At 42.8% G+C, this 27,951-nt stretch overlaps 7 protein-coding genes across 7 annotated transcripts; 4 read left to right on the top strand and 3 right to left on the bottom strand.

The window, feature by feature from the left end:
• Positions 1-1,832: 1,832 nt before the first annotated feature.
• Positions 1,833-4,575, bottom strand: LOC138412434 (histone H1-like). The gene has a single exon (XM_069536279.1). It carries the CDS (start codon positions 2,510-2,512, stop codon positions 1,889-1,891), a length of 624 nt encoding a protein of 207 aa, XP_069392380.1. The 5' UTR covers positions 2,513-4,575; the 3' UTR covers positions 1,833-1,888.
• Positions 4,576-8,180: 3,605 nt separating this feature from the next.
• Positions 8,181-8,628, top strand: LOC138412449 (histone H2B). Its single transcript, XM_069536311.1, has one exon. It carries the CDS (start codon positions 8,203-8,205, stop codon positions 8,575-8,577), a length of 375 nt encoding a protein of 124 aa, XP_069392412.1. The 5' UTR covers positions 8,181-8,202; the 3' UTR covers positions 8,578-8,628.
• A 905-nt stretch (positions 8,629-9,533) lies between these two features.
• On the bottom strand, positions 9,534-11,180 carry LOC138412448 (piggyBac transposable element-derived protein 4-like). The gene has a single exon (XM_069536310.1). It carries the CDS (start codon positions 11,091-11,093, stop codon positions 10,401-10,403), a length of 693 nt encoding a protein of 230 aa, XP_069392411.1. The 5' UTR covers positions 11,094-11,180; the 3' UTR covers positions 9,534-10,400.
• A 3,509-nt stretch (positions 11,181-14,689) lies between these two features.
• Positions 14,690-15,677, top strand: LOC138412225 (histone H1-like). Its single transcript, XM_069535645.1, has one exon. The coding sequence runs from the start codon at positions 14,998-15,000 to the stop codon at positions 15,619-15,621; it is 624 nt and encodes a 207-aa protein (XP_069391746.1). The 5' UTR covers positions 14,690-14,997; the 3' UTR covers positions 15,622-15,677.
• Positions 15,678-17,386: 1,709 nt separating this feature from the next.
• LOC138412471 (histone H2A) lies at positions 17,387-17,948 on the bottom strand. The gene has a single exon (XM_069536410.1). The coding sequence runs from the start codon at positions 17,906-17,908 to the stop codon at positions 17,522-17,524; it is 387 nt and encodes a 128-aa protein (XP_069392511.1). The 5' UTR covers positions 17,909-17,948; the 3' UTR covers positions 17,387-17,521.
• Positions 17,949-18,244: 296 nt separating this feature from the next.
• Positions 18,245-18,804, top strand: LOC138412466 (histone H3). The gene has a single exon (XM_069536404.1). It carries the CDS (start codon positions 18,256-18,258, stop codon positions 18,664-18,666), a length of 411 nt encoding a protein of 136 aa, XP_069392505.1. The 5' UTR covers positions 18,245-18,255; the 3' UTR covers positions 18,667-18,804.
• A 5,461-nt stretch (positions 18,805-24,265) lies between these two features.
• Positions 24,266-24,640, top strand: LOC138412386 (histone H2B). Its single transcript, XM_069536137.1, has one exon. It carries the CDS (start codon positions 24,266-24,268, stop codon positions 24,638-24,640), a length of 375 nt encoding a protein of 124 aa, XP_069392238.1.
• Positions 24,641-27,951: the final 3,311 nt, after the last annotated feature.

Below are 27,951 nucleotides of genomic sequence, written 5' to 3'. Positions count from 1 at the left end.
TTATTCAGATTTACACTCTATGGGTAAATGGTGCCACATTAATGACTGATACAACATATTCCATCAATTTAACAAAGGCAAAACGGCAAAAATGAGTAATGTTGACTACACGTCCTTATTTTGTGGTCACATGATGACTTTTTTATGGTTATCTAGCTACAGGGGCTGGCTCATCTTACTCTGTTCTCCCCTACGTGTGTATTTAAATGTGTAGCCTGTTTCCACATAGACTTGAAGTGTAAAGTGGCTGCGCTCTGCTCCACAACATCCATTCAGAGAAACAAACTGTTGAAGTGCAGCACCTAAACACAACTAACTGCTCTGTCCATGGTCCTGAAACAATGTGTCTAATTTAGTAGTTTAAAATTGTATTCTGAAAGTTGTGAACACACCTACACAGGGCTGTTGTCAAGGTGGAGAGAACAAGTCAGGATAGGGTTTGAGAGGTTTAGATACAAAGGTAAAGAGATTACGATTTGAAAGAAACTCTTTTAAATCTGAAAAACTAAATTGCTATTGAGCAATTACATGTGAGCACTGGGTGTAAATGACTATATGTGGACACACCCAAGCAGAGTCATAGTCAAGATTTGAAAAACAATCTTCAGGTGGGAGTTACTTAGATTTACTTCCACACAAGATCTGTTGATATTTACATGAAACAAATTAACTTAGTGTTTGAATCATGAGATGAGAATAAATCAGGAGCAGCTGACCTACTGGAAAACAAAGCTTCTGATAGGACATGTAGGAGACTTCATCATGGTAGTGGACGATGTTCTGGTTCACAGATTTGGAGGGCAGCGCCATCTCTTGGTTCCCTCGTGTAACTACATCTCATCACAGTGGCACCACTCGGAGAGCATGAGTGCTCAGTGTGAGTAAGATGCTGTGATCTCATCATCTCTGCCACATTTCTCTCGTGTCACCCCAACCAGTCGAGGCAGATGGCCACACACACTGAGTCTGGTTCTAGAAGTGTATTTCTGTTAAAGGGGAGTTTGTTCTATTCTCTCCACAGTCGTCAGTGTTTCTCATTGTGAGAACCGTTGGGTTTCTCTATAATTTTGTACGGCCTCTGTAAAGTGCCCTGAGATGTTATTATTCTGTGCTATACAAATAAAATAAAATATCAATAATGTATGTGAAGAGTCTGTCAGGATCACATATCACAATCAGAAAATCTAACTGTAGAAATATATGATGTAAAGCAGATATTGTCTAATTTCTAAACAGCTCACCCGCAACTAAGTAAGTCTTTCTCATGCTATATATATATATATATATATATATATATATATATATATATATATATATATATATATATATATATATATACACACTCTTTAAGAAGAAGACAATCTCAAGTATAATTATATGATGTAAAGCTGAACATCATGTTGCACAGTGTGTGTGTGTGTGTGTGTGTGTGTGTGTGTGTGTGTGTGTGTGTGTGTGTGTGTGTGTCAGTAGTAGTCTGCTTCTCCTTCACAGTGTCTTTTAAGATGTTTAAAACGACTTGATAGTGCTTTGATGTATTTGACATTAAATTACTTCTTAATCTTGACATTGTAACAAATAAATATTGAATATATTTTGTGTGTGTGTGAGAGTAGTAGCCTGCTTCTACTTCAGTGTCTAAATATCGTTTAAATTAATTTGTATTTGATGTATTTGACATTAAATAACTTGACATTGTAACAAATAAATATTGAACATGTTTCTATCTAACTCGACTCTCTTTAGTTAAGAAGTCAGTCTCTACATCTGTGTTGCCAGCGAGTGACAGTGGTGATGTTTGATGAGGAAGCAGCTCTTTGTGGATCGACGTGTGTGGCTCTTAAAAGAGCCTTTTAGCAGGATGAACATGTTTCACAGTGAGGACAGCTCACTTCTTCTTGGCTGCTGTCTTCTTCACTTTGGGTTTGGCAGCCTTCTTCGCGGGGGCTTTCTTGGCTGCAGGAGCCTTTTTCGCCACCTTCTTGGGGCTCTTGACTGCCACCTTCTTAGGGCTCTTCGCCACCTTCTTGGGGCTCTTGGCTGCTTTCTTGGCCGCTGCTGGTTTCGTCACCTTCTTCGGGGACTTTTTAGCGGCTGCTGGCTTCTTGGCTGCCGCTGCTTTGGCCTTTTTAGCCGCTAGGGGTTTCTTGGCGGCGGGCTTCTTCACTTTGGGAGCAGCCGTCTTGACCGGCTTCTTCACCTTGGACTCCACCTTCTTGTTGATCTTGAACGAGCCGGAGGCCCCGGTTCCCTTGGTCTGGACCAGAGTCCCCTTGATCACCAGGCCCTTGATAGCGGTGTTGACGCGGGACTTGTTCTTCTCCACATCGTAGCCTCCGGCAGCCAGAGCCTTCTTGAGGGCGGCCGCTGACACGCCGCTCCGCTCCTTGGACGCGGACACGGCTTCGATGATGATCTCCCTGACGCTGGGGCCGACCTTCTTCGGTTTCACAACCTTCTTCTTGGCCGCTTTGGCCGGGGCGGCGGCTGGAGCTGGAGCGACTTCTGCCATCTTTGTCTCTGAGTTTAGATCAACGAGGAACTATCGGAGTGAGTGACAGAACTGATGAGGAATCCCGATCGGGAGGCGGTACTTGAACACACCATGAGAACCGTGGAGACTCAACCCAGCCGTGGCTGCTGTGTGCAGTGTGAACGTCGAGACACTTGTGTTTTCTCTTCACTGATAAACGAGTGAAACATCAGTGGGTGAGCGGTGCTGGAGGCTGACAGTGAGGAAGCAGGTAGCGGACTTGTGTGTCTTCATATTGAAGTCATGAAGAGCTCTGATGCTCTCTGCATTTTGTCGGTGGAGCCTCCAAACCTCACCCGATCACCGCGGTGAGCAGCGCTGCTCGGCGGCTTTTCCCACTCGTTTCTCTCCTAAAATGACTTGAAAAGCACCACAGCTCCACCAACATCCGTCTCCCAGCTGCTCCACATGTTTGTTCAGAGAGACCGAGTCAAAACAAGCACCTGCTGATGATCCTTTGGAAGAAAGTCAGGTTATTGTGCAGGCAGCAAACACACCGCTGATGGCCGAGGCTCATGGTGAAGTGGAGCCAGACTTTCTATCAGAGCCGTGAACGTTTCATGCTGAGGATGCTGGAGAGTCATTCTATCATTAGAGCTACATTTCATGTCCATGGGTCGGATCTGTGAAGTTTACTAAATATTAACTTCAAACTATGATCACATTAATATTGGGCCACATTTCTCTTTCATTTAATACAAAAAGTCAACAGGTTCCATCATTTATTAGAAAATGTGTATGATATACTGCATTTGGTTGTTTTTCCTGCTGTCAGATTTGGTAAATGAGTCATTGCATAATTAGGACTACACATCATATCAACCAAAAACTTTAGCTTTCTTTGCTAAATAGTTTAGTTGTTCCCATAATATATCCCCATAGTGTGCTAAATCCATCATTTTGCAAGCTTAATCTCTCATGACTTTTAAAATATTTAAATGAAAATAAACATTCAAAGTATTTACTTTGTCAACCGTGTTACGAACATAAGTTGTGTCACAGTAGAAATGATTGAAGTACTACACATTTGATAAACCATTTGTTTAAAATGCCTTGAGTCTTTTCACTAGGGGTTCTTAGGTTTTTTGTCTTACTGATTAAAAAATATGAAATTTGCACTAGATATCGGATATTTTGTGGGATGATGATGATGCTATATCACAATGATCCATGTTCCATAAAAACATTGTTTTATTCATATTAGTATATTGCTGGAGATAGAGATACTTTTGAAAAGCTATGGACTACTCATTTAATATAGGTGAGTCTAGTTACAGTGTATCTATTCAGAGTATAATATGGACAACACAGTGTCCCTTCTAATGAGTGAATCCCTTCTAAAGGTATCATGTGAATCACATAGGATAGGTCATTTCTGCTAAACTGGACCTTGCTGCAGTGAGTGATATGGAGGCTGCCAGGGTTGGATTACAGTCCGTCAGAGACCGGAGAGCTTTCAGCCTACAGGGCTACGCAGGTAAAAACAAATGGACTGACACAAGACAGGGGGCTCTTGACATAAACCAAATGCCAAGAGAGTGACACACTCTCAGACTAAAACTGAATCCAGTGCTGGAGCAAAATACAGATGGATGAGGAATGAAAGGAAAAGATAACCAAGATTGTCAGTTGGGGGATCTATGACCAGGGCCTGTACTACGAGGCCAAACCTGCTCTTATCGCGATAAATTCAGGATAAATTCAGGTTTTCCAGTCATACAAAGCTTGTTCACATCTTATCGGTGTAAATCACCATGGTAACTTATGCTGAACGGCTAACCTGCTCTGGAGCAGGTTAAATTGGAGATAAGAGATCAACCTGTATAAAAGTTCCACTCACTGACCAATCAATTCATTTGAAACATGACATCAACATTCTTAGAGGATCCCATGGAGCTTTGAAAAAAGGGTTTTCAAATTAAAACGATTTTTGTTCACACCAATATTTTTCTCCGTATTAGTTTTAATCCCCCATCAATACTAACAAGCATGAAAACACCTATCATGTGACAACTCGTATACAAGGGTGATGCACGTGCTGGAACAGGAAGTCTTTGATTGTTAGTTGTAGGATTGTAGCAGATCGCTTGAATAAAATCTCATCTCTTATTCATGTAAGCAGTTGTTTTAATTTTTTAACCACAAATCAGAAAGCGGTTGTGTGTGTCTACATCATCATTTTAGTGTCTCTTAAACACTGGAGCAGTGTGAGTGCCAGGTGTGTCTATAACACAGTTAAATAACAGTGGTTTAAGGTTATCAAGCTTGTTTCACTTCCTGATTCTGTTCCATTACTCTGATATTGTCTGATGTTTAGGGTTCATCTTCAGCTCACCACAGATCTTCTTGTGTAGTAAGAACACAAGCATTTCCCAAATTGCTGACTGTTCTTTTCCTGTTTCGATCCATCACTGTGGTACAGCTGCCTCTACTTCATCATCAGGGTCATTATCTGCTTATTCCACTGACCTTACCTCCCTCGCTGCAATGCAACGTGCAGCCATGAAGCATGCAGAACCATTATTAGCCTTAGCTGCTTGTAGCATAACAAATGGCATTTGAGTTAGATTGTGGGTAATGCAGCCACCAGGCTTCGACAGGGAAGAAGTATTTGAAAGATGAATGTGTAGAATAGAGGACATTATATAACTTGTCCTGCTGTAACACAGACAGAGAGTGCAACACTTAATCAGTGCACAACTCTCGATCATTTAGATTTAAGCTTCTTGATTGAAGCTTGGTTTGCTTAGTGACAGTGTACCGGTCCTGATTTCCAGCAGCTTGCCTCTGTAAGTGTGCTCTGTGTTTGATTCCCTCCACAGCGGTCCTCCCTCTGGAAAGAGAGAACCAAAGACTCTACTGGAGAGGCTGCACTGGGTCATGCTGACAGGACCCCCCCACTGCTTTGTACATGCACAGTGGGGTGACCATCACCATCACGTGTGATGTCTGGACAATTAATAGATTCAATTGGTTTCACTGTACATGTAATTAAACCCACTCACTGTTTCAATCACACTCTTGCTCTTGTTCTGACATATGATATAGACATTGAACATCATTTAACTAATGTCTAGTTATTCACATATCCTCTTTTATTAGTTCTCTCTGTAATCATTCTGTAGCAGTATAATGCTTGTTGCATTCAACACAGACTGGTTGTGATTGTTCTGGGAGCTGGTTGTTGCTTGTGTCCAGGTGCAGATGTGGCCGCTCTTGAATGTGTTGATCTGAGGCTCTGGGGGAGTTGCATGTATCTTGCATTGTTCAGGAACAGGTGACCAGTCAACATTGTGTACCTGCAAACATTAATGTTTGGAACACCATGGCTTTCTTTAAAAACTCATACCAATCACTGTTACTTAAATAAAATGGTGTGTGTGTGTGTGTGTGTGTGTGTGTGTGTGTGTGTGTGTGTGTGTGTGTCCAGCTTTATCCAGGATAAAGAACTCTGGAGAACTTGGCTGGCTGTATTAGTTTGTATAAGTTGAACTTGCACACACAAACCCAAATGTTTAGAACTACGGAAAGAAAGAGAAAGAAAAGTGACAGACAAGGAAGGAAGCTTTGTTAAAGGCTAAGTTACTTGCTCTCAGAGATTCCCTTTCAAATATTTTTCCTGACAACTAACTGGACGAGATCTTGAAGTGGTGGTTTATTATTTGCCAGAGTGGCTGGTAGTGTGGACAAACTGACCTGCTGCAACACAAATGTTAACCAGCATCTGGTTGGTAGCTGGTGAAATTACAGACAGATTCTCAATAGTCGAAGCTCGTCATCAACACTTCCTCTCCTCTGGTCTTTCATCTGATATGACTTCAGAACCTACAGTTGATTCTCGTATTGTTACTGTTTAAATGAAACCTTAATATCTACCGTCCTACATCCAAAGTCCTGTGGGGGCGCTAGCGTACCAAAGAGTTTATTATCAGCGAAGATGGAGGCGGAACTAGTACTCCTCTGTCTTCTAGCACGTCCTCATGCTAGCTATGAATAGCTGTGATTCCCGCGGATCACACCATTGACTAGCTCTCATCTAACTGAAGAGAAATGTCTGGACGAGGAAAGGGAGGAAAAGGTCTCGGTAAAGGAGGCGCAAAGCGTCACCGCAAAGTTCTCCGTGATAACATCCAGGGAATCACCAAGCCCGCCATCCGCCGCCTGGCTCGCCGTGGCGGAGTGAAGCGTATCTCCGGTCTGATCTACGAGGAGACCCGCGGCGTGTTGAAGGTTTTCCTGGAGAATGTCATCCGCGATGCTGTCACCTACACCGAGCACGCCAAGAGGAAGACCGTGACCGCCATGGACGTGGTGTATGCTCTGAAGAGACAGGGCCGCACTCTGTACGGCTTCGGTGGATAAACTCACTTTCAACAGCTCAACAACACAACGGCTCTTTTAAGAGCCACACACTGAGTCAATGAGAGCTCACATCCTCTGCTCAACACTCATCACTAGTTCTTCCAGAGAACAACAATCAATCAGGGTCTGATCATTGATGGAATCGTGATCTTAGTAATTAACCATATATAAACCATGTTACCACATGAATGAAACTCATTTTGTTTCAGTTTTTTTCTGTAGTGAGTTTCCACCCAACATGTATAAAAACACTACATTCATATCCACATTTACACCTTAACTCTAATATAGATATTGAACCTTCACTATCTCAGATTGGTAAAGTATCATGTTCTTATGTGACTGTCCAGAAAGAGGATGCAGACTGGACCACAGTCATAAGATGGGTGGTGGAGTGGAACTTGATTCATTTGTTAAAACCCACAGATCCTGCTGTACTCCTTGAAATAATATGTTTGTTTTTCTGAATAGAAAATATGTTTTATTTTACACCTGTAATCCTCGTTGACTTTTCATGGCTCCTTCCCAGCAGTACTTTTCTATAAGAACACTCTGCACTCAGAGGGCTGTGTTGGTCCTCCCCAACAACAATAGCATGTCTTTCTAACCCAGTTTGAAGTAACAATTCTTGAGATATCAATGTCCTGGCATCAACACATTGTTACTGTTCTAAAGAAGCTAAATAGTTACTTGTGGAAACGTACACAAGTAAATAACTCAACAGTCAACATTGTAAACATTTATGTAAATTACCATAAACACATGAATCAACTTAACTAAGGTGTTGGGGACACAAAGAGAGAGACGGGAGGGAGACCAGGAATACTTGTGTAACCATCACATTTAAGCTCCGTCAGACTGGTTGTTATAATGAAGACAATAATTATATTCAGTTCAATCTAAATGAACAGATTAATAAACCTGGAGTTTAACTGACTTGGTGTTTTACTGTGACGATCAAGTGTTCCCTTAATATTTAGAGCAGTCTGTTTATCAGGTCGCTTTAGTTCAGATAGTTTGAAATGATACTAATGTGATACTAACATCAATAATAAGAACATATATAGTTTCAGACATCATGCATTTCTTAACCCCCCAAATGTTCCAGTTCATCTCTACAGTTCAACCTCTGTCAGCAGCAGAATAATGGACTCTGGACATGGAGACACGCCCACTGCTGTTACACTGACGATCAAAATTCAGCCAATCACAGAGAGGGAACAGCACAGGAACTTTTGAATGTGTTGTGTTCAAATACAGCCTGTTCACTGACGACTTCATTCATTTGATCGAGTAATATCGTGACGATGCCTGAACCAGCGAAGTCCGCGCCCAAGAAGGGCTCCAAGAAAGCGGTGACGAAGGCCCCCGGTAAGGGCGGAAAGAAGAGGAGAAAGAGCAGGAAGGAGAGCTACGCCATCTACGTGTACAAGGTGCTGAAGCAGGTCCACCCCGACACTGGGATCTCCTCCAAGGCCATGGGCATCATGAACTCCTTCGTGAGCGACATCTTCGAGCGCATCGCCGGTGAGGCCTCTCGTCTGGCTCATTACAACAAGCGCTCCACCATCACCTCCAGGGAGATTCAGACCGCCGTCCGCCTGCTGCTGCCCGGTGAGCTGGCTAAACACGCCGTGTCTGAGGGCACCAAGGCCGTGACCAAGTACACCAGCTCCAAGTAAACCACTCTGGAGACATGACATCAAACCAACGGCTCTTTTAAGAGCCACACACTTTCTCTATGGAGACAAACTGTCCTGACTCCAACAACATGTGCACCAACACTCATATAGCCACTTTACAGGAATGTTTTCTTGTTGCAGTATTTTTCCACAAATCACATCACAAGGAGTGAATTCAGTGATTGACTCAGTGTTAATGGACATGACAACAAATATATGATTAGAGACATGAACTTGAAATTGATATATTTTTCCACTGCTGGAAGTTTGTGTCAAGAAAACGTATTTTGTGATGAGTCTGCTAATGATAATGGATTTATTGGTTCTGTTGATCAGATCATTTGTTAACTTATTTAGATGGTTCAATCATTGAAAACTTAAAATCAGTGAAGAAAAACATTAGATATTTCAAACATTGAAAGTCAGGACATTGATATCTCCAGTATTGTGAGTGCAGAGTGTTCTTATAGAAAAGTTAATGCTGGGGAGGAGCCATGAAGTCAAGGAGGAATACAGGTAATAAAAAACGTTTTCGATTCAGAAAAAGGAAACATATTTTCTTTCATGTAGTACAGCAGGATCTGTGGGTTTTAAGAAATGAACCAAGTTCCACTCCACCACCCATCGTATGACTGTGGTCCAGTCTGCATCCTCTTTCTGGACAGTCACATAAGAACATGATACTTTACCAATCTGAGATAGTGAAGGTTGAAAATCCATATTAGAGTGTAAGGTGTAAATGTAGATATGAATGTAGTGTTTTTATACATGTTGGGTGGAAACTCACTACAGAGAGAAACTGAAACAAGTTTCATTCACGTGGTAACATGGTTTATATATGTATAATTACTAAGATCACGATTCCATCAGTGATCAGACCCTGATTGATTGTTGTTCTCTGGAAGAACTAGTGATGAGTGTTGAGCAGAGGATGTGAGCTCTCATTGACTCAGTGTGTGGCTCTTAAAAGAGCCGTTGTGTTGTTGAGCTGTTGAAAGTGAGTTTATCCACCGAAGCCGTACAGAGTGCGGCCCTGTCTCTTCAGAGCATACACCACGTCCATGGCGGTCACGGTCTTCCTCTTGGCGTGCTCGGTGTAGGTGACAGCATCGCGGATGACATTCTCCAGGAAAACCTTCAACACGCCGCGGGTCTCCTCGTAGATCAGACCGGAGATACGCTTCACTCCGCCACGGCGAGCCAGGCGGCGGATGGCGGGCTTGGTGATTCCCTGGATGTTATCACGGAGAACTTTGCGGTGACGCTTTGCGCCTCCTTTACCGAGACCTTTCCCTCCCTTTCCTCGTCCAGACATTTCTCTTCAGTCAGATGAGATCTAGTCAATGGTGTGATCCGCGGGAATCACAGCTATTCATAGCCTGCATGAGGACGTGTTAGAAGACAGAGGTGGACGTATTCCTCCTCTGTGGATCCGCTGATAATAAAGTCTATGGTGCACTAGCGCCCCCACAGGAGCAGAGGTTGGATGTAGGACTGTAGATATTAACCTTTGTGTCGTGTTCGTTTCTCCCCCCTTACTTTGGTGCTCCCGGTCAAATTTGACCGGCCTGTTTTAACTGCCCTTACATTAACACAAAAACCATTGATCGTCACCAAATTGTATTTAACTCCCTTTTAACCTGTAAACAATGTCTCAGACTACTGGCTACATGAATAACTGCAGTGAATAGACACAGAAATTGAAAGTTGTATTCCAAAATTAACATTTATTGTAGAAAAATCAAAACAGAGACCAAATTCACAGAACATCAGAACATCAACATGAACACATTGTGTGTGTGTGTGTGTGTGTGTGTGTGTGTTCAGACACAGGAGTTATCACATGTGATGTTATGCCCCTTGAGACCGGCTGTCATATCCAACACAACACGCATGCCTTGGGTTTTTTCTGGCCTTCCAGTAACAGGTTTCCCTGTGTAAACCTGCATATTCCAGGCGTAGCTGCTCCTGGCATCACATGCTGCCCAGATCTTGATCCCATACTTGCCTGGTTTGCTTGGGATGTACTGTTTGAATGGACAGCGACCTCTGAAAGGGACCAGGCGCTCGTCCACTGTCACCTCAGGGCCTGGATTGTACATCAGTGGTAGGCGCTCCACCCACCTGTCCCAAACGTTCCTGATGGCAGCCAGTTTGTCGTCTCGCCAGCGGAAAGGTCGTGTAGCTCTGTCATCAAATCTGATAATTCTTGAGAGGACATGAAACTGTTGCAGGGACATAGTTGACCGGAATATAGGCCTCCCTGACTCTGCATCCCACAGACTTTTTGTAGCCTCATTGTTGGACCGATGTACTCCTGCTAGAATCAACAGACCCATGTAGGCTTGGAGGTCTACCTGGTCCAAGGCCTTCCATGTGTCCGCAAACACACGCCTCCCTTCCAGGTTTGTCATCGCCAGTATAATTTCCACAATGGACTCTGGTAAAAAGAGTTGGAAGCTGGACTTGATGTCATCCACACGAGATGTTGCATACCGTGTTGGCCCTGGTGACATCCTAATGATATTTTCCCCTCTTGTTCTGCCTCCTCTGTCCTGGGGGGATGAATACCAGAGCAAGTTGCCATCCTTGGACTGGAATGTCACCTCAGCTGTGTCTTCCACTGGATCAAAATCAGGATCGTTGTCTTCTATTTCTGAAACATCCTCCTCTATTTCTGGTTCAACTCCAATCCCGTCTTCATCAGTTTGAAAAAAAAGGTCAAGAGCCTCTCTGACAGAAAAACGTCTGATCGGGCGCCGACTCATTGTGTTCAGAGTAAAATAAGAGCAATGCACAAGCAAGCTATATATAGGGGATCTGTGAGAAGATATCATACGTTTTGTATCGAAAGTGTGGTTCACGTGGGGGGATGGACACATTAGCCCGGGAAAGAGCCAGGTTCCCATAACAAACACCTAATTGGTAACTTTGAAGTGTTACACGTTTAGTCTGGAAGGTGTGGTTCACGTAGGGGGACAGGCACATAAGCACGGGAAAGAGAGGACACATGGTCAGTCTGAAAGGGGTTCACGTGGGGTGGAGTGTGTGTGTGTGTGCGTGCGTGTATGTGCGTGCGTGCGTGTATGTGCGTGCGTGCGTGTGTGTGTGTAGGTGTGTGTGTGCGTGTGTGCGTGTAGGTGTGTTTGTGTGTGCGTGTGGTGGTGGTGGTGGATTTGTGGTTGTGTACTATCTGATGAATGAACACAATCTAGGGTCACCCATTCATTTCCTATGGCGGTCATTTTTGACCGGGAACACCACAGGTGTTACAAAGTTGACTAAACAACTCAAAATTCAATGAAAGTAGTGATCAGCAATTGTAAATGTTCAAATGCCTAGTGTGGAGGATATCATAAGCCCTTGAGACAATAAAATGTAAAACACAATATTTATGATTGATCGAAATGGAAATCGGTCAGATTTGACCCGAACACGACACAAAGGTTAAGGTCTGACACTTGACCAGTTTTGTGGAACAGTAGAACTGTAGCACGTTCCCGTCAAGTAGGAATAGAGTCTGTAACAAGCTTGGTTAAAGATAAGAGTTACATTAGGACTGATTAGAGAAGTATAACACAAAGCACATAGAGCCCCAAGGGAAATGGTTCAGAAAGCTGCTGTGCATGTCTCCCCATGTCTGATGAACCATCAGTGGTTCTCACACGACAGTTATGGTCGGTAGATTAGGCTCCAAAGCAGAGGGAAGAGTTTTAATGATTAGAAAAGTAGATGTTATGGTGACCTCGATATCATCTAAACAACCAATATAAATATGTGTAAAACATTGATACTTCAAATATTTTGTTCTACACATCTAAAACAGCCTGGGTCCTGGGTGTACACTATGCATCCAGGTCATTGACATTAAATCATAAATCAATAAATTAGAAAAATACGTTAAATGTCAAGCCAAAAAATGAATATTCACTATTCCTTTAAATGTACAGACATTAAACATTGAATGGTGTCAAAATGACCCCAAGGACAATAGGAGGGTTAAAATTTGAACAAATACATAACAATCTCACAATGAATAGTATTGATTGACTATGTAATTTATTTTCTTTGTCCATGGCACTGAAACAATGTGTTCAATTTAGTAGTTTAAAATCATACTCTGAAATTGTGTAGCTTTTGTGAAATGTGGTTTTGATTGTATCTCCAAGTGTGTGACCACATCGATGCAGGGCCATTGCCAAGGTTGGAAATAATATACAACAAAAATGATACATAAGTCTATCCTTGGTCCTTGGTCAAAACTTGACTTTAACCCAGACTGCACACTACACTTGATTTAAATGTTAACATCTGAGGCTCCTGCTAATGGAAGAGTAAAGTACAAGAGTCACATTTATAAGATAATAGTGTCATGAAACAAATACAGTGGAAGGAGTAATGACAAGTTAGAAATACACTTAATGAATAGAAAAGTAGAAGTACTGTAGACATATACAATAGCTCTGAAGGTACTTTTCATTATGTTTTTATAATCAGGTTTTAAAAGTGTAGTGCTGTGTGTGTCCGGTCACATGTGTGATTATAGACATGTTTCAAAGTAGTGACACATATTTTGATAAAAACATTGACAAAGTCCTGCATTGTATTAAAGTGATCCAGTAAACATGACAGTGATCCAGCATGCACAACATCAGGACCATGAAACTGGAGCAGCTAAATGGAACTCAACCGTCATCCCGAACAACAGTGCATGTAGCTCTGTCAGCATCTGAATGGTTTGGATTCCTCAATAAACACTTTGCACAGTGAAGTTTACTGTTGTTCCCCAGAGGAGCGTTACTCTGGATCTATTCAATATGAAGCTCCAAGGGTTTTTCTGAGCTTTCTACCTCTTCTCAGGGTCTTCTTCAGTGAGCTAAAACAGCTTTGGTTCTATCATGTGAGCTGAGGTTGTAATGTTGGTCATGATTTGACCATTGGACAAGTTCCTTTAACTCATGAAAACCCTGAGATGCAATTGAAAGCATCAAACATGATTGTCCCTGAGGGGATGGACTAATAAAGCTTGGATATAATGTTTGGTCTTGACCACACAGCAAGCAGATTTATTGTTATCTTTTCAACTTTGTCTTTGCTTTCCTACCTTTGTGTCATGAGTTTAAAACTGAGATGAACAAAACACTGTTGTTGTGGTTTTGCTATGAGCTTGGATGGGGTGAGAGGAGGGATGAGGGATATTGATCTTGTTTTATTGTAGATATCATGGAAAACACTTGTTTTATATTGTTTGTTTATAAAGTACTAGGTAAATGAAGTATGTTTAAATGGATAAAAATCCATGTTTACAGGCTAATTTACCCACAGCAATCTACACAACTCAGACTGCACACTGAGTGTTTGTTGAGACTAAGGTCTTCATTTGTAATATTAATATGTTACTGGCTATAAAAGTCTGAGAATATTTGTTCTATAGATCAATAGCTATCAAACTGGCAGCTTGACAGAAATGTATTTGAAACACACAAAGGGAATAATTTAATATATGAGACAAATAGTTTTTGATAAACCTTTGTCATTGTTTAATGATTATTTTTCATAAATAATGATGAACATACTATACAAACACTATCTTTAAAATGAAGAACAAAAGTTTTTTACGAAATCGAACAATAGCAAAAAATGCAAATTCCAGTATAACATACAAATTGTATAATAAATGATGGAACCTGTTGAGTTTTTGTATTAAATGAAAGAGAAATGTGGCCCAATATTAATGTGATCATAGTTTGAAGTGATTATTTAGTCAAATTGACTAATCCAACCCATGGACATGAAATGTAGCTCTAATGATAGAATGACTCTCCAGCATCCTCAGCATGAAACGTTCACGGCTCTGATAGAAAGTCTGGCTCCACTTCACCATGAGCCTCGGCCATCAGCGGTGTGTTTGCTGCCTGCACAATAACCTGACTTTCTTCCAAAGGATCATCAGCAGGTGCTTGTTTTGACTCGGTCTCTCTGAACAAACATGTGGAGCAGCTGGGAGACGGATGTTGGTGGAGCTGTGGTGCTTTTCAAGTCATTTTAGGAGAGAAACGAGTGGGAAAAGCCGCCGAGCAGCGCTGCTCACCGCGGTGAACGGGTGAGGTTTGGAGGCTCCACCGACAAAATGCAGAGAGCATCAGAGCTCTTCATGACTTCAATATGAAGACACACAAGTCCGCTACCTGCTTCCTCACTGTCAGCCTCCAGCACCGCTCACCCACTGATGTTTCACTCGTTTATCAGTGAAGAGAAAACACAAGTGTCTCGACATTCACACTGCACACAGGAGCCACGGCTGGATTGAGTCTCCACGGTTCTCATGGTGTGTTCAAGTACCGCCTCCCGATCGGGATTCCTCATCAGTTCTGTCACTCACTCCGATAGTTCCTCGTTGATCTAAACTCAGAGACAAAGATGGCAGAAGTCCCTCCAGCTCCAGCCCCCGCCCCGGCCAAAGCGGCCAAGAAGAAGGTTGTGAAACCGAAGAAGGTCGGCCCCAGCGTCAGGGAGATCATCATCGAAGCCGTGTCCGCGTCCAAGGAGCGGAGCGGCGTGTCAGCGGCCGCCCTCAAGAAGGCTCTGGCTGCCGGAGGCTACGATGTGGAGAAGAACAAGTCCCGCGTCAACACCGCCATCAAGGGCCTGGTGATCAAGGGGACCCTGGTCCAGACCAAGGGAACCGGGGCCTCCGGCTCGTTCAAGATCAACAAGAAGGTGGAGCCCAAGGTGAAGAAGCCGGTCAAGAAGGCTGCTCCCAAAGTGAAGAAGCCCGCCGCCAAGAAACCCCTAGCGGCTAAAAAGGCCAAAGCAGCGGCAGCCAAGAAGCCAGCAGCCGCTAAAAAGTCCCCGAAGAAGGTGACGAAACCAGCAGCGGCCAAGAAAGCAGCCAAGAGCCCCAAGAAGGTGGCGAAGAGCCCTAAGAAGGTGGCAGTCAAGAGCCCCAAGAAGGTGGCGAAAAAGGCTCCTGCAGCCAAGAAAGCCCCCGCGAAGAAGGCTGCCAAACCCAAAGTGAAGAAGACAGCAGCCAAGAAGAAGTGAGCTGTCCTCACTGTGAAACATGTTCATCCTGCTAAAAGGCTCTTTTAAGAGCCACACACGTCGATCCACAAAGAGCTGCTTCCTCATCAAACATCACCACTGTCACTCACTGGCAACACATATGTAGAGACTGACTTCTTAACTAAAGAGAGTCGACTTATATAGAAACATGTTCAATATTTATTTGTTACAATGTCAAGTTATTTAATGTCAAATACATCAAATACATTTAAAATATCTTTAGACACTGAAGGAGAAGCAGACTACTACTGACACACACACACACACACACACACACACACACACACACACACACACACACACACACACACACTCTCTCTCTCTGTGCAACATCATGTGCATCGATTTCAGCTTTAGATCATATATTTATAACTTAGATTTTCTTCTTAACAAGTATTCATTAGTCATATTTGGTTTTGTAGAAACATATTTATTGTCTTACTGTATATTTATCTTAGTAAACGCATAAGAATTAGTCAGTTATTGACTTTGAGATACTTAGAATTGACGATGTCCACTTTGCATGAGAATATGTAGTAACATCCGGTTTCCAAGAGATGGCGCTGCACTACAATATGTGAACCAGAACACCGTCCACTACCATGATGAAGTCTCCTACATGTCCTGTCAGAAGCTTTGTTTTCCAGTAGGTCAGCTGCTCCTGTTTTATTCTCATCTAATGATTCAAACACTAAGTTAATTTGTTTCATGTAAATATCAACACATCTTGTGTGGAAGTAAATCTAAGTAACTCCCACCTGAAGATTGTTTTTCAAATCTTGACTATGACTCTGCTTGGGTGTGTCCACATATAGTCATTTACACCCAGTGCTCACATGTAATTGCTCAATAGCAATTTAGTTTTTTCAGATTTAAAAGAGTTTCTTTCAAATCATCATCTCTTTACCTTTGTATCTAAACCTCTCGAACCCTATCCTGACTTGTTCTCTCCACCTTGAAAACAGCCCTGTGTAGGTGTGTTCACACACTTGGAGCTCACGTTAAAACCACGTCTGACGAAAGCTACTAACTTTCAGAATATAATTTTAAACTACTAAATTAGACACATTGTTTCAGGACCATGGACAGAGCAGTTAGTTGTGTTTAGGTGCTGCACTTCAACAGTTTGTTTCTCTGAATGGATGTTGTGGAGCAGAGCGCAGCCGCTTTACACTTCAAGTCTATGTGGAAACAGGCTACACATTTAAATACACACGTAGGGGAGAACAGAGTAAGATGAACCAGTTAGTCATGCAAAGTGAATTCATCATGTTCATAACCTCAAAATAACTGTTGATCTGAGTTACTGTGTGAACCAGTTTTGTGAAAATGGTGCATGTGGGATAAATTGAGTCATTGCTCACTGAATTCTAACACACATACAAACTGTAAAAGTGTATGTATGTGTTAAAATGTGTATTTAATGGATACCTTGTTGGCTAATGTCATGTTCAAGTCACACAAACATGTTAACTACACAAAAGTACATGTATACATACATTCTGTCTGTATCTAACACAAAAAGGTCAGAATTTAACCCTTACTAAAATGTTTGAGAAACTTGTTGAACAACAGTAAACAACCATATGGTTTTACTTAAAACGTTTTTGCCTTTGTTAAATTGATGGACTATATATGTTGTATCAGTTATTAATGTGGCACCATTTACCCATAGAGTGTAAATCTGAAACAATACTAATCACGTGCTTTATCAGCTATGGGTACCCAACAACCTGAGGTATAACTTCTGTTCCTTGTTTGTTCAGTACTTGTGTATTTTCGAAGTTAGATTAGGACATGTGGAGACTTGCTCTTTACCAGAGGTGAGTGTGTGGCTCTTAAAAGAGCCTTTGTGTTGGTGGTTTCCAGCAGCTTCGCTTTACTTGGACTTTGCGGCCTTCTCGGTCTTCTTGGGCAACAGAACAGCCTGGATGTTGGGCAGCACGCCGCCCTGAGCGATGGTCACTCCGCCCAGGAGTTTGTTGAGCTCCTCGTCGTTGCGGACGGCCAGCTGCAGGTGGCGGGGGATGATACGGGTCTTCTTGTTGTCGCGGGCGGCGTTTCCAGCCAGCTCCAAGATCTCAGCGGTCAGGTACTCCAGCACAGCCGCCAGGTAGACGGGGGCACCGGCACCGACGCGCTGAGCATAGTTGCCTTTACGCAGCAGCCTGTGAACACGACCGACGGGGAACTGGAGCCCAGCGCGGGACGAGCGGGTCTTTGCCTTCGCTCTGGCCTTTCCGCCTGTTTTGCCTCTTCCGGACATTTTCAATTCGTTTCCTGAAACACGTCAAGAGAAACTGCGGCAACCAGCGCGAACCCTCGCTTATATAGCAGCGGATCGCGCGGGACGGATCATGCCAGACCAACCAGAGAAGAAGCCTCCAGCGGAGCAGGGGGGGTCGTTCTCCACTTTTTTCTCCAATAAGCAGCGGGGACTCAGGCGGTGGGTCGCTCCTTTCGGCGGCGCTGAGCTCCAGGAGGAGCCTCTCACCAATCAGGACCCGGGGATCTGAAACCGCGTCACCATTTCACGACTGGCTCCGTCGTTTAAAAGGAGAGTGTCGCTGCTCTACTTCACTTTTTCTCCCGATCAGAGAAAGAAAACATACAATGGCAAGAACCAAGCAGACCGCTCGTAAATCCACCGGAGGCAAAGCCCCCAGGAAGCAGCTGGCCACCAAGGCTGCGCGTAAAAGCGCCCCGGCCACCGGCGGCGTGAAGAAGCCTCACCGTTACAGGCCCGGTACCGTGGCTCTGAGAGAGATCCGTCGCTACCAGAAATCCACGGAGCTGCTGATCCGCAAGCTGCCCTTCCAGCGCCTGGTCAGAGAAATCGCTCAGGATTTCAAGACCGACCTGCGCTTCCAGAGCTCCGCTGTCATGGCTCTGCAGGAGGCCAGCGAGGCTTACCTGGTCGGCCTGTTCGAGGACACCAACCTGTGCGCCATCCACGCCAAGAGGGTGACCATCATGCCCAAGGACATCCAGCTGGCCCGCCGCATCCGCGGAGAGAGAGCTTAAACTGCTACTGCTGCTGCTCCACTCACGATAACAACGGCTCTTTTAAGAGCCACTTCACTGCACTCAAGACAAAACTCCTCCGCTGCTCTCACTAGTTACTGACTGATCATAGATGTAGAAGCTCTCATCACCAAATAATCAACTTATATACGTGATGTTGCTCATGACAGTCATAGCATTTAATTCATTAATAAACAATTTCACTTTCAATCACACTCCAGATCTGTCAGACCATTTTTTAAATTTACAATTACAGACCACACTGATTCTGGACAGACATTCTATTTTTGTCTGTGTTGATCAGATAACACTGTCAACATATGTCAAGAATCAACTCCTCTGACATTTCATTCACATCAGTGAATGTGTCAGTACAACAGAGGAACATTATCACAAGCTGAATGAAGAAGTGAGTAATACATTTAATGAATAGAAAAGTAATAGTGATGTAGACATCAGTTAAGATCTTCTGGCCCATACTCTGAATTTGTATCTGTGCTGGTTCTTAGGACAGATAAAGTCCTAATAATAAATGAGTTCAATGTTCATGTTGATCTCAATAACAGTCTTCATCATTTAATTCATTAATAGATTCAATTTCACTGTAAATGTAATTAAACCAACTCACTGTTTCAATCACACTCTTGCTCTTGTTCTGACATATGACATAGACATTAAACATCTAATTATATTTCCCCCAAATCTTTTTCTGTCTGACCATTTTTAATTTACAATTATCAGCAACTCTGATCCTGGACAGAGATTTACATAAAGGGCTATTTTAGTAGTCAGCAACAAACATGACATACATCATACACTTTTATATTAATTGTATTATTCAAGTTTCCTGGAGGTTTTAAATTTCTGTGATTAAAATGACTCAAAGGATGAGAGGAGTGAGTAAACTTTTCACATTACATGGGAGCATTGCCCTTCATACATTATGATTTCTAGTTATTCACATATTCTGTTTTATTAGTTCTCTCTCTAATCATTCTGTAGCAGTATAATGCTTGTTGCATTCGACACAGACTGGTTGTGATTGTTCTGGGAGCTGGTTGTTGCTTGTGTCCAGGGGCAGATGTGGCTGCTCTTGAAAGTGTTGATCTGAGGCTCTGGGGGAGTTGCATGTATCTTGCATTGTTCAGGAACAGGTGACCAGTCAACATTGTGTACCTGCAAACATTAACGTTTGGAACACCATGGCTTTCTTTAAAAACTCATACTCATCACACCCCCACCACAAGTCAGACAAGCACCTGGTGAAATTACAGACAGATTCTCAATAGTCGAAGCTCGTCATCAACACTTCCTCTCCTCTGGTCTTTCATCTGATATGACTTCAGAACCTACAGTTGATTCTCGTATTGTTACTGTTTAAATGAAACCTTAATTTCTACCGTCCTACATCCAAAGTCCTGTGGGGGCGCTTTATAGACACTTTATATACATGAGGTAGGTGAATATGTATGTGTGTATATATATATATATATATATCCAGAGGCAGGATGACCTTCCTGAGCTGGCAAAGGAAGTTCATCCTCAACTGGGCCTTCTGGTGAAGGTGTCGATGTTGGAGGCCCACTTTAGCTTTTGGTCCTGGGAGATTGTGAATCACTGAAACCTGAAGGTCTCCACAGCAGACACAGTACTGTTGAGGATGGTGAGGGGGCAGTGTGGGGGGGTTCCTCTTGAAGTCCAGCATCATCTCCACAGTTTTGAGATTGTTCAGCTCCAGGTTGTTCTGACCACACCAGAGGACCAGCTGTTCAACCTTCCATCTGTACACAGACTCATCACTGTCCCTGATGAGGCTGATGACTGTTGTGTCATCAGGGTCAACATTTATTAAACAGGATTGTGGGATTACTCGGCCCACTCCGGGAAAGTACAGGAGGAGAGAATGGCGTTTGCAATGTCTTTATTCCGGTTGCCTATTCTGGCAACCACACACATATATTTACTCGGGTCTCTCAACCCACACACACACACACATCCACACACTTCTGCTTGCTGCTCCGGTCTCGGGATGCCAGCCTACTACAAGAGAGAGAGCAAAACCAGGTTACCAGCATGCTCTTATTGATTGCCTGATCACCTGATTCTGCACCGGCTGATCCACTCCTCCCTGTTGTCCAGCAGTTGGGGCCCTAACCATACCCCACCGCCACAAGGATAGACAGGATATTGGATAAATTGCAAAATAAAACATATTTAGGTCGACTACATTCTTCTTTTATTTACATGTGCCAGAGCCAGATGTTTGGCATCTGTTCTAGGCTGCCAGTTCATTAATGTTTGGAGTTAGATTCTTTGCTGTGGAAACCCTCAAGATGGAGTGATGGTGTGCATCACGGAGACGACTCCTGTGTGGGTTTTATTTATCTTCATCACAGAGAAAAGCGTGTGGGGGAACTTGACGGTGTACAGACAGCAGCACACAGGCTCTGGCTGTGCACTCCACCTGGCTCTCTGGCCAGAGTGAGATGGAGAGAGAAAGACAGAAGGAAAGAGAGAGAGAGAGAGAGTTTCCTGAGAGACACACTGAACTTGATTGGGCAGGCACTGGGATCTCTGCAACGCTGGAAAAATAATAGCATATCACCCAATACTCTGCGAGTGAGTGGAGAGGAGCACTCGCTCTGTGTGCGTCTAGCCTGACATTGTGCACCGACGGGCCAAGATAAGATAGACATATAATATGCTTGAGTTTGACATCTCTGGTGTAGAGGGGAATAAAAGTGGGAAGAGCACACTGATGCTGATGGTCCAGGTGCTGGATGTGATGTTCACCAGCCTCACCTGCTGCCACCTGCGACGCCATCTTAACAACATCTGAAAATGTACAGAAATATGATCTCAGTGTAACGTGAGTGTTCAATGTAGGATAGTTGAATCTCTTGATGTGAACGAACAACAGGATGTGTAAACAACTAAACTAGAAATATTGATGTCAATTACCACAAACACATGAATGAGCCTGACTTACATGAGTTATCATTGGTATATAAACCCGGCAACTGCATGAAACATATTTTTCCCTTTTAATTTGGTTTGATTAGATTTTTTTCATGTTTTATTATTAGAAAACATAACATTATTTTTCACTGCTATGCAGATGACACCCAATTATATTTATCTATGAAGCCAGACGAACTGAACCATTTAATTTGATTTCAAAACTGTCTTAAGGACATCAAGGATCAGAATTTCTTATTGTTACTACAAAACTGAGGTCATAATCCTGGGTCCTGGGCATCTCAGAGAAACTCTGTCTAACCAGTCGGTGAGCCTAGATGACATCCACCTGGTTCCAGAATCCACTGTGAACAACCTAGGATTTCTGTTTGATGAAGATCTGTCATTTAACAAACAAATTAGTCAAACTTCCAGAACAGCTTTCTTTCATCTGCGTAATATATAGAGAATCACACACATCCTGTCAAAACAGGATTCTGAAAAATGCCTTTATTACGTCTAGGCTAGACTACTGCAACTCACTTTTATCAGGATGTCCCAGAAGATCCTTTACAACCCTTCAGCTCGTACATAACGCAGCTGCACGAGTACTGACAGGAACCAGAAGACGGGTTCACATTACTCCTGTCTTAGCTTCCCTTCACTGGCTCCCTGTTCAACAGAGGATTTATTTCAAAATCCTCCTACTTACCTGCAAGGCCCTCAACAACCAGGCCCCATCCTACATTAAAGAGCTCATAACCCCTTACTCCCCCCACACAGACCACTTTGCTCCCTAAACTCTGGTCTCCTTGTAGTGCCTCGAGTTACTAACAGTAGAATGTGTGGGTGAACTTTTAGTCACCAAGCTCATCTCCTGTGGAATTAGCTCCCACTCTCAGTGAGGGAGGCAGACACAGTCTCTACATTGAAGGCTAGACTTAAAACCTTCTTATTTGATAAAGCTTTTAGCTCAACCCTGAGCCATAGTCATCAAAAGTTATACTGCTATAGGCCTAGACTGCTGGGGATCACCCATCAGGCACCAGAAACCAGCATCTACTCTCTTCTTCTCTCTCTGCCTTGGGTCTTCTCCTCCCCTCCTTAGTTCATGCTGTTTGGCTCTCTGGAGCCCGTCCTGGCTCGGGTCCTGATGAGGGATGGACCTAGTGGAGGTCGCCGGTCAGTAGCAGGGCTGACATGAGGGTCACGCAACCACCAGCATTCTCACCTGAGGACCTTTAACCTTTGGAGCCATGGGTCCACCTGCTGCGCATGTTGGACCATGAGGGAGGCAGGAGTGCCCAGGGGGACCGACACGCCCTTGGAAGACCATGCCAACGTCCACGTGGAGATTCCCGGGCTGGATTCAAGCCCATGACCTGGGACTGTGACTCCGACCCCCCCTCTTTCCTTTTTTTTACCCTATTTCTTTTTTCTCCACTCACCCCAACCGGTCCTGGCAGAGGCCGTCCAGACCGAGCCCGGTTCTGCCAGAGATTTCTTTCTCATGGGAGTTTTGCCTCCCCACTTTGGCTCATGCTTGCTCTGTGTGGAACAAGTTGGATTTAGTCTTTTTTAAGATCTTGGACTTTTGTGCAGCTCCATGAGACAACTGTTTGAGGTGATACCATGCTATATGAATACATTTGATTGATTGATTGATTGATTGATTGATTGATTGATTGATTGATTGATTGATTGATTGATTGATTGAGAGTCTCCAGGGACTCTTTACACCCTGGCCATGGATTGTTTAACCGGATGCTGTCTGGGAAGTTGCTCATGTCATTAAAATGCAGAACCAATAGACTGAGGAACCGCTTCTATCCAAGGGCTCTCAGAACACTGAACTCAAAAATGAATTGTTATACTATCCAACCACAACTTCCTCTTTTTGCAGTATTTTGTATAGTTGTAACATGTTTTTCCTGTAAACATGTTCATTTTTATTGTTATATTTATTCATTTTTTTTACTAAATGCACCTTTCAGTGGTAGCTGTTGTAATTTTGCAATGCTTCATTGTGTGATGGCATTAAAGGCATTCTATTCAATTCTGTTCTATCAACAGAACCAATAAATCCATCGTCATTAGCAGACTCATCACACAAAGCCTCTTGATACAAACTTCCAGCAGTGTTCAGATCACTGGACTTTACTTGTGTATCACAGGAATGTGGGACAATGTGTCGACTTCAAGTTTATGTCCATTCACACAGAGTGTATTATACAGAAATACTAAATGATTCAGTCAGTTGTTAGGAATGACTGCAACAAGAACACATTTCTATTAGTCTTCTTTGAGATAATAGACATGATGTCTTTATCAGGTCGCTTTAGTTCAGATAGTTTGAAATGATACTAATGTGATACTAACATCAATAATAAGAACATATATAGTTTCAGACATCATGCATTTCTTAACCCCCCAAATGTTCCAGTTCATCTCTACAGTTCAACCTCTGTCAGCAGCAGAATAATGGACTCTGGACATGGAGACACGCCCACTGCTGGTACAATGACGATCAACATTCAGCCAATCGCAGAGAGGGAACAGCACAGTGACTTTACATGTGTTGTGTTCAAATACAGCCTGTTCACTGAGGACTTCATTCATTTGATCGAGTTATATCGTGAAGATGCCTGAACCAGCGAAGTCCGCGCCCAAGAAGGGCTCCAAGAAAGCGGTGACGAAGGCCCCCGGTAAGGGCGGAAAGAAGAGGAGAAAGAGCAGGAAGGAGAGCTACGCCATCTACGTGTACAAGGTGCTGAAGCAGGTCCACCCCGACACTGGGATCTCCTCCAAGGCCATGGGCATCATGAACTCCTTCGTGAGCGACATCTTCGAGCGCATCGCCGGTGAGGCCTCTCGTCTGGCTCATTACAACAAGCGCTCCACCATCACCTCCAGGGAGATTCAGACCGCCGTCCGCCTGCTGCTGCCCGGTGAGCTGGCTAAACACGCCGTGTCTGAGGGCACCAAGGCCGTGACCAAGTACACCAGCTCCAAGTAAACCACTCTGGAGACATGACATCAAACCAACGGCTCTTTTAAGAGCCACACACTTTCTCTATGGAGACAAACTGTCCTGACTCCAACAACATGTGCACCAACACTCAAATAGCCACTTTACAGGAATGTGTTCTTGTTGCAGTATTTTATAAATAGAAGATTAAAGACATAAACTTGAAATTGATATATTTTCCCACTGCTGGAAGTTTGTGTCAAGAAAACGTATTGTGTGATGAGTCTGCTAATGATAATGGATTTATTGGTTCTGTTGATCAGATCATTTGTTAACTTATTTAGATGGTTCAATCATTTAAAACTTAAAATGAGTGAAGAAAAACATTTGATATTTCACACATTGAAAGTCAGGACATTGATATCTCCAGTATTGTTACTTCAAACAGCGTCTGGGTTAGAAAGACATGCTAAGACTGTTGAGTGCAGAGTGTTCTTATAGAAAAGTTAATGCTGGGAAGGAGCCATGAAAAGTCAAGGAGGATTACAGGTGTTTAAATAAAACACGTTTTCGATTCAGAAAAAGGAAACATATTTTCTTTCATGTAGTACAGCAGGATCTGTGGGTTTTAAGAAATGAATCAAGTTCCACTCCACCACCCATCTTATGACTGTAGTCCAGTCTGCATCCTCTTTCTGGACAGTCACATAAGAACATGATACTTTACCAGTCTGAGATATAGTGAAGGTTCAATATCTATATTAGAGTTAAGGTGTAAATGTGGATATGATTGTTGTGTTTTTATACATGTTGGGTGGAAACTAACTACAGAGAGAAACTGAAACAAAATGAGTTTCATTCACGTGCTAACCTGGTTTATATATGGGTGATTATTCATGGTTGATCATGTTTTCATCAATGATCAGACACTGATTGATTGTTGTTCTCTGGAAGAACTAGTGATGAGTGTTGAGCAGAGGATGTGAGCTCTCATTGACTCAGTGTGTGGCTCTTAAAAGAGCCGTTGTGTTGTTGAGCTGTTGAAAGTGAGTTTATCCACCGAAGCCGTACAGAGTGCGGCCCTGTCTCTTCAGAGCATACACCACGTCCATGGCGGTCACGGTCTTCCTCTTGGCGTGCTCGGTGTAGGTGACAGCATCGCGGATGACATTCTCCAGGAAAACCTTCAACACGCCGCGGGTCTCCTCGTAGATCAGACCGGAGATACGCTTCACTCCGCCACGGCGAGCCAGGCGGCGGATGGCGGGCTTGGTGATTCCCTGGATGTTATCACGGAGAACTTTACGGTGACGCTTTGCGCCTCCTTTACCGAGACCTTTTCCTCCCTTTCCTCGTCCAGACATTTCTCTTCAGTCAGATGAGATCTAGTCAATAGTGTGATCCGCGGGAATCACAGCTATTCATAGGCTGCATGAGGACGTGGTAGAAGACAGAGGTGGACGTATTCCTCCTCTGTGGGTCCGCTGATAATAAAGTCTATGGTGCACTAGCGCCCCCACAGGAGCAGAGGTTGGATGTAGGACTGTAGATATTAAGGTCTGACACTTGACCAGTTTTGTGGAACAGTAGAACTGTAGCACGTTCCCGTCAAGTAGGAATAGAGTCTGTAACAAGCTTGGTTAAAGATAAGAGTTACATTAGGACTGGTTAGAGAAGTATAACACAAAGCACATAGAGCACCGAGGGAAATGGTTCAGAAAGCTGCTGTGCATGTCTCCCCATGTCTGATGAACCATCAGTGGTTCTCACACGACAGTTATGGTCGGTAGATTAGGCTCCAAAGCAGAGGGAAGAGTTTTAATGATTAGAAAAGTAGATGTTATGGTGACCTCGATATCATCTAAACAACCAATATAAATATGTGTAAAACATTGATACTTCAAATATTTTGTTCTACACATCTAAAACAGCCTGGGTCCTGGGTGTACACTATGCATCCAGGTCATTGAAAATAAATCATGAATCAAATGTGAAGCCAAAAAATGAAGTTACCTTTTTTTTTTAATATAAATTAGAGATGTTAAACATGTAATACTGTCAAAATGACCCCAAGGACAATAGGAGGGTTAAAATGAGAACAAATACATAACAATCTCACAATGAATAGGACCAATTGACAATGTAACTGTTTGTCTTTGTCCATGTCCCTGAAACAATGTGTTTAATTTAGTAGTTTAAAATCATACTCTGAAAATGTGTAGCCTTTGTGAAATGTGCTTTTGATTGTATCTCCAAGTGTGTGAACACATCGATGCAGGGCCATTGCCAAGGTTGGAAATAATATACAACAAAAATGATACATAAGTCTGTTCCTGTGTCTTCCAGTTAGTCATAGGTTTGAGTTGTTGCTCACTATGATGTAAACACCTTGGTCAAAACTTGACTTTAACCCAGACTGCACACTACACTTGATTTAAATGTTAACATCTGCAGCTCCTGCTAATGGAAGAGTAAAGTACAAGAGTCACATTTATAAGATAATAGTGTCATGAAACAAATACAGTGGAAGGAGTAATGACAGGTTAGAAATACACACAATGCGTAGAAAAGTAGAAGTCATCTACTAATAAAGCTTGGAAATATTGTTTGGTCTTGAACACACAGCAGGCAGATTTATTGTTATCTTTTCAACTGTGTCTTTGCTTTCCTACCTTTGTGTCATGAGTTTAAAACTGAGATGAACAAAACACGGTTGTTGTGGTTTTGCTATGAGCTTGGATGGGGTGAGAGGAGGGATGAGGGATATTGATCTTGTTTTATTGTAGATATCATGGAAAACACGTTGTTTTATATTGTTTGTTTATAAAGTACTAGGTAAATGAAGTATGTTTAAATGGATAAAAATCCATGTTTACAGGCTAATTTACCCACAGCAATCTACACAAACTCAGACTGCACACGTGTGTATATTCTGGATACACAGAGTGTTTGTTGAGACTGAGGTCTTCATTTGTAATATGAATATGTTACTGGCTATAAAAGTCTGAGACTATTTGATCTATAGATCAATAGCTATCAAACTGACAGCTTGACAGAAATGTATCTGAAACACACAAAGGGAATAATTTAATATATGAGACCAATAGTTTTTGATAAACCTTTGTCATTGTTTAATGATTATTATTCATAAATAATGATGAACATACTATACAAACACTTGTATCTTTAAAATGAAGAACAAAAGTTTTTACAAAATCGCACAATAGGAATAACAACAAATTCCCGTACATCATACACATGTTCTAATAAATGATGGAACCTGTTGAGTTTTTGTATTAAATGAAAGAGAAATGTGGCCCAATATTAATGTGATCATAGTTTGAAGTTAATATTTAGTA

Source organism: Paralichthys olivaceus, chromosome 12, assembly GCF_024713975.1.
Source record: "Paralichthys olivaceus isolate ysfri-2021 chromosome 12, ASM2471397v2, whole genome shotgun sequence".
In the NCBI taxonomy this organism is placed as follows: Eukaryota; Metazoa; Chordata; class Actinopteri; order Pleuronectiformes; family Paralichthyidae; genus Paralichthys; species Paralichthys olivaceus.
The sequence above is the reverse complement of the archived record's forward strand: the minus strand, read 5'-3'. Positions and strand labels throughout refer to the sequence as shown.